The following is a 6,377-nucleotide window of genomic DNA, read 5'->3' on the forward strand; positions in this document are numbered from 1 at the left end:
ACAAAGTTGCCTAAAAACATTTCATACTCTGTATAACACAAACGTGCGCACACATACAGTATACACTTAACTTTGTACCGGCTGCTGTTTTAGCTTCCTGCTAGCTGTCGTGTGAAGGAGGTCTTTCCTCTCTGTCTTGGCAGTAAAAGGGGATAAATGTACATTTCCCTTTTGTAACCTCCGTCTTCTCATTTCTGATGCTGACTCTTGAATATCATCAGGTTAGAAATGCTGATTACAAATGCAAGTGTGAGYTTTTAAAGATAAGTTTTCTCTGTAATGCTATGATCCACAGCTGTCACCTCCTCATCAAAAGGAAAATGGAGAAAAACTATCTACTCAACCGTACCTGCTGCTTAGTTGACACAACGGCACACAGCAGAACTCAAGTTTTATACCAGTAGATCACAGATACTTTAACTTTTGTGACTTTTTCACRAACTAATACTAGGAGCTAACACTAAAAACATAGGCAGTAAGCAGGTAGTGGAAGGGAGGAGCGTGGCAAGAATTTTACCAGAAATACATCATTAATGACCGTGGCATATAGGCTATTTAAAGTAGGTTTCCATTCTCGGCAGGTTTTCTAAGTTTCTTCTTCTATGTATTAAAAAAAAGTTGTTAAACATCTGAGTGGTGCACTACTGCTACTAGTGGTGAGAAAGTGTATTGCACCTTATTCAAAATCAATGCGTCCCGGGGCCCTCTGCRGCCCAAAGTTAAAAACTGTTGTTCTTTTGAGGCCCTCAAGGTGGCGCTCGCGGCTCTGATCTAGAGCACTGGTCCCTCCTAAATATGTCTATAATTAATTATGTTGAAATTAATATTTATCAACTCCTGTAATTATTTCAATGGATTCCAATCTTTGTCCTTTTAGCTTTGTTACTAAGGAAATTGTCTGATTGTTGGATTTTATTTGGAGCGAGAAACCACCCATTAAGTCTCACAAAGGTCTGGGTGGTATGACATTAACCTTTTGGTTCCTCCAGCAACTAATACAAGAAATTTGAATTACAGTAGGTTCAGATGAGGTAAATGTATTCCCCCTCATTATGGGGAAGTGAATTCTGCTTGTCCAATAGCATTAGATACYTTACTACGTCTGTTTACCTTATGACTCTTCTACTTTTAGTTGCAAAGAATGTGACAGTGGTMGCCTAATCTGGGTTCAGTTTAGACAACAAATGGCCCAGAAAACACATTGTATTGGGATGTTTCTTGCAAAGTCATTTTCCCTCCATCTTTACTGAATAACACTTTCCCTATTGGGCTAGGCTWGGTTTAAAAACCTGGATAGGTTTGTATGTACAACAAATCTGCTTTTGTTTCTTTTCAGCAACTTGGAAACTAATTCTCCTAAGAACCATTTTGTCAGATAACTTTAAAACAGACATTTTGTCTGTAATTTATTCCCAGAAGTTATTCATGATTCTTCTTATTTTGAAGTGTTTCTGCACCCTATCCTCTCAACAAAAGGGATAGTTTTTTTATATTTAGACATTATTGACCTTTTAAACTCTTCCATTGTATATGAAAAACATACTGTTGTTGATTTCAGATGCTGTTTGGGGGTGGAGGACTAAGAGAGTTCAAATATGATCAATCTGTGTCCTTTCAATTTTCTACCTGAAAAAAAAAAAAATCAGGCTGATTTTGGTTGATTGGTTTGGCCTCATTATGTTACCAGCACAGGATGTCAGATCATGCTGATGTGAGCAACACATTGACATGTCTTGTCATCCATGTATGTGCAAATGTATAATTGTAGAGATCTTCTGTATATTCTTAGTTTCTTTTGTTTTTACGGGTTTTTATTCATTTACTTAGTCTAACAACTAATCTGCAAACTATCAATCATTTCTTTGTATTTATATCACCATCTGCCAGAGTTTTGAACTAAGATCATTTTAAGTTGAAAAAGTGGCAAAGCTGTAAAGCAAACTTTGAAAAAAAAAAGCCTCAAACATATAATGAGTTGTAGGTATTTCAGTCACAGCTTGAAAAAAAAAAACACAATTTAATATGCTGGTCGATTACCTCAAGTATTTAAAGATATGTTGGACCCAAAAGCAAATATAACAATATTGTATGATTATTTCAGTGAAGTTTTATAAAAAAAAAATGTTCAGAGGTTCATGAGCTATTTTGCAGACAGACATAATTGACAACAAAATGTTTTAGCAAAGTTTTAAACAAAAATCTTGTGCAATCTTTTCACACTTGAAATTGGCTATCATACCAAATTTTAGGTAAATATCCTTAAAACTGAGGGAGTTACTTTTTTTTTTTTGTTTAACTTGGATTTGTCTGTGGCAGCCATCTTTAATCTGGTTGATTAGTTAATTAGTTGTAGCCTATTGTAGATATTTTGCTAACAGAAACACGCAACCGCAGACAAGGGCAAAATCTTCGCCCCCCTTTTCCCGTTGGGAGGGCAATAAATACGAAAAAGCTCCCAGATGTGGACGCAGGAGGTTAAAGAAAGAAGTTGTTCCCGCGTAATGAGCCTCGCGAGCCGCCCTTTGTTTGAACACCTCGAGCGCGAAGCGCGACTTCAAAGTCAGCCGCSCGCGTGCGTTCTTCTCACCTGCTGATGATGACAGCTCCTTTATACATGACGGTAAAGGTTGGCATGTTTTCCACCCGGAGAGACGGACTGTCGGTTGCAGCTTCCCCGGCTCTCAGCTGTCCGCCAGCAGCCACATGATGCTGTGTGTCCCCCCCACAATCAGCCTGAGCCTGTCCGCTCCAGCGTCTCCACCTTCTCCCGCACCTTCTAATCTCTTACATAACAACCCGAGCCGAAATATTCCGACAACACACTGAGACCCGCAGTCGTTTAGTTGGGGATTATCTCTCAGTCATTCCCCTCCTACCTGTCAGATTGCTTCATGCGCTGGGTTTTTGAAAACAAAGTTGAAGTTACATCGAACAAAACATCGAACAAAACATCGAACAAAACCACAACCTGTTTTATTTTAGATTTTATACCTTAAACAGAGGATTGCATCTCAAATGTGTCTGTATTTATTAATAACATGATTGCCACTAAGCCTACAATGCTTTAGACTTATTTGGTCTTTTTGTTAGTAAAATATCACAGACAAGCACCGAATATACACATCTGATTACACTGAAAAAAATAACTTGTAAGATTTACTTGAAAAAAAATCCTCAACAATTTGCACTAACGTTTGTTAAGTAAATTTAAATGTTACAAATTCATGTAATATTTAATCATCATTATCTAGTAAAAGTTATTAAGAATATAGTTAAAGATTTGTGAATAAATCAGGTGAATTTTACTTAATTTGTTCAATTAAATCTTGTAACATATACTTGATCAAATTAAGTAAAATTTACCTGTTTTATTCACAAATCTTTAACTATAAATATTTTTGCTAGATAATGATGTGTAAATATTTCATGAATTTGTAACATTTAAATTTACTTAAACAGTGTAAATTGTTACAAGGATTTTTTTCAAGTAAATCTTACAAGTTGTTTATAACAGTGCACATGCTTCAAGCACAATATTGTAGCATGACACCTCACAGCTACAGAGAAAGTGTAGCTCTCGATGTAGTTCAGGACTTCACCACCAGGTGGCAGATTTGAACAACCTTTATTGGATTCTTCTTCATGAACAAAACAGACAAAGTGAAACTCACAGGTCTTATTAATGACTAGACCTACCACTCTCACTTATGGTTACTTCTGCTGAATGGTTTAACACAAGTTCAAAAATAATGAACACACAAATTAGAGGAACACAACAGACTAATTGCTGAAAGAACAATGTTAACCAATTCCCCAAATGATTTAACAACAACAAACATGAATCCTACCCACAATCCTCCACTGCAGTCACATGACAAACAGCCAAACACAGCAGAATGCTACAATATGCATTCCCTGTTCCCTGACAACTAAATATCACCTACATTATGTCATCAAACTATTGCACACCAACAAATGTATTCAAGCAAAAGAAACCAGACAACTTATRTTTTATTTCCTCCATGTCTTGTCCTCTCCTTGAAAAGTGAAGCAAGGGACTGAAGAGCAGCAGACTTTGTGTGTGCATGCACCCTCAGTTTTAGCCCAGAAGAGTAGAAGTTACTTAATATATTCATATTTATGTGCTGTCCAGAAAAAGCACTTAAATATTACTGGTAAAATAATATTAGCATTTAGTTTTTTTGTACAATAATATTGATATATAATACAGTATCATGCATATTGTTTATTTAGCAAATTCTAGTAGTTTAGAGATTTTGATATTTTTTTGTAAAATTTAAAAGAATAATTAAATAAATGTTACTACACCCAAAAGTTTTTTTTCAGTGTACTTCATAAGCTCAACTTGACTGCAGATGCTGCACAGCCAGCTGACTTTAGAAATCACAAAAATGAATCAAAAAAAAAAAAGAAATCACAAAAATGACTAACTCAGTCAATCCTTTAGATACTGAGCTAAGATTTCTCCACAACACCCTGAAAGCTATGGGTTTGTTCAACATTTTTTGTTTAAAACGTTGGAGTTAGTTGTTGGCATCAACAAACTGTTGGTTTGTCTGTTAGTAAAATAACTCATTAACTAGATTGATCTTAAAAGACTTTCAAAAAATAATGATTAAATATACTGATTTACTTTTGGAGTTGAACTTATTGTCACCAGCTAATCAACATTAGCCCACACAAAAGTGGATATTATGTAGCTACATAGCTGATAGTCCTTCACATATTTGCTAATGATGCTGTTTTTAAAGCTTGCTTTAATACTTCATGACCACTTTCTCAACATAAAATAATTCTAAACTTTGCACTGGTAATGCATTCTTTCAAGTAATATCAGGCCTTTCATTCAGAAACTGCAATTTTTTTCATATAATTTTTAATGTACATAATAGAGAATTGGATTTTTATTTTGGCTTCTTTACAAAGAAGATATGTATTATTTTTGTATTAGAGAGTTTTGATGTAAGAAATTGATCAAGTCATCTGTAAAACAATGAACAACCAAAGTAAAATCAAACTGGTACAACCAATTTAGAGCCTCGAGCAAAACAAAAAGACAAACACAGAGAGAATGACAACAAGGATGTACATCCTTACACTGCATATCAAAAAGTAGATGCATTGTAAGTCTGTGTTGTCACCAGAGAAAGAAACAAGCACATAAACTATTCTTGAAAAGCATGTACACCTTTAAAAAAACAAATGCATCGTCACTGAAAAATTAGATTCCATCTTGATATATAAAACAATTATAACAAATTATGGTAATTTGCAAATCCACTCCCATATTAAAGAGATAGTTCTGTAGTATGTATCTGTATAAATATTGACTACTACACTAACTACTTTAATTAATACAATTTTCTGTGAAAATGCAGTGTGAACGCTGAGTTAAGAAATTTGCTGAAATTTGTTACAGAAGCTGAAACTGATAAGTTAAAACAAGAAGAATGGATGTTGACACCAAGTGATTAGCTAATAAATACTATTAATAATTGTAAATAACTACAAACTCTATTGTGATGGATGGAAAGGCTACATACTAAATAACTGCACACCCAAAACATTTAAATTAAAGACCTACCATTCCTCTGAGAAATGCCACCTTTTACCTAAGAGTTTTGTACTAAGCTCATCTCTCGTGGAGAAATTACAGAGATAGCTGCTTTAATCAATTCTTAAAATAATATTATGCTCATGCCATAGATGCCATACTCAAAATACCTGTTGGGAATGACTTTTAGCTGCTAACACCATATTTTTAAGCTCAGTATCTGGAAAACAGGTTGAGTTTTAGACTATAAAAACACACTGTGACACCGGTGACACCATGTGTCTTTGGGCTTCGAAAAGCTTAGACAATTTTTATACTGCTCATAGCTGTGGCAGCTATCTGTCATTGGACTGACTCCAAAACTTAAACAACTATCAATAAAATATTGCAGGATAATAAACATGTAATTACATTCTAAGAGTTTAATTAAAATATGTAAGGCAACTTATTGTACATGTTTTTAGGAAACCTTGTTACCTGGAAAAAAAACACACAAGCACGAGGAAAACATGCCCATGTCCAGTGGTTCATGAAAAAAAATTACAGACAGATACATCTGACTCTATGAAAGAGTTAAAGGAAACATCTTGCACAATCAGTTAGTGTTTAGAGTAGATCAGTCTCAGCTATTTAAGTAAGTAAGTAAGTAAATAAGTAAGTAAATAAGTAAGTAAGTAAGTAAGTAAGTAAGCAAGCAAGCAAGCAAGTAAATAAGTAAGTAAGTAAGTAAGTAAGTAAGTAAGTAAGTAAGTAAGTAAGCAAGCAAGCAAGCAAGCAAGTAAATAAGTAAGTAAGTAAGTAA

The 6,377-nt window shown here is 34.6% G+C and overlaps 1 protein-coding gene across 1 annotated transcript in view; it reads right to left on the reverse strand.

Moving 5' to 3' along the window:
• Nucleotides 1-2,805, reverse strand: part of LOC106523607 (multiple PDZ domain protein) — a gene marked incomplete at its 3' end in the record, with an annotated part of 36,217 nt that extends 33,412 nt beyond the window's left edge. The window contains 1 exon segment of the mRNA XM_014017092.1: nt 2,588-2,805. Coding sequence (XP_013872546.1) covers nt 2,588-2,634 — 47 coding nt within the window.
• Between the last annotated feature and the right edge of the window lie 3,572 nt (nt 2,806-6,377).

This window comes from Austrofundulus limnaeus, unplaced genomic scaffold, assembly GCF_001266775.1.
Source record: "Austrofundulus limnaeus strain Quisiro unplaced genomic scaffold, Austrofundulus_limnaeus-1.0 Scaffold161, whole genome shotgun sequence".
NCBI lineage: Eukaryota > Metazoa > Chordata > Actinopteri > Cyprinodontiformes > Rivulidae > Austrofundulus > Austrofundulus limnaeus.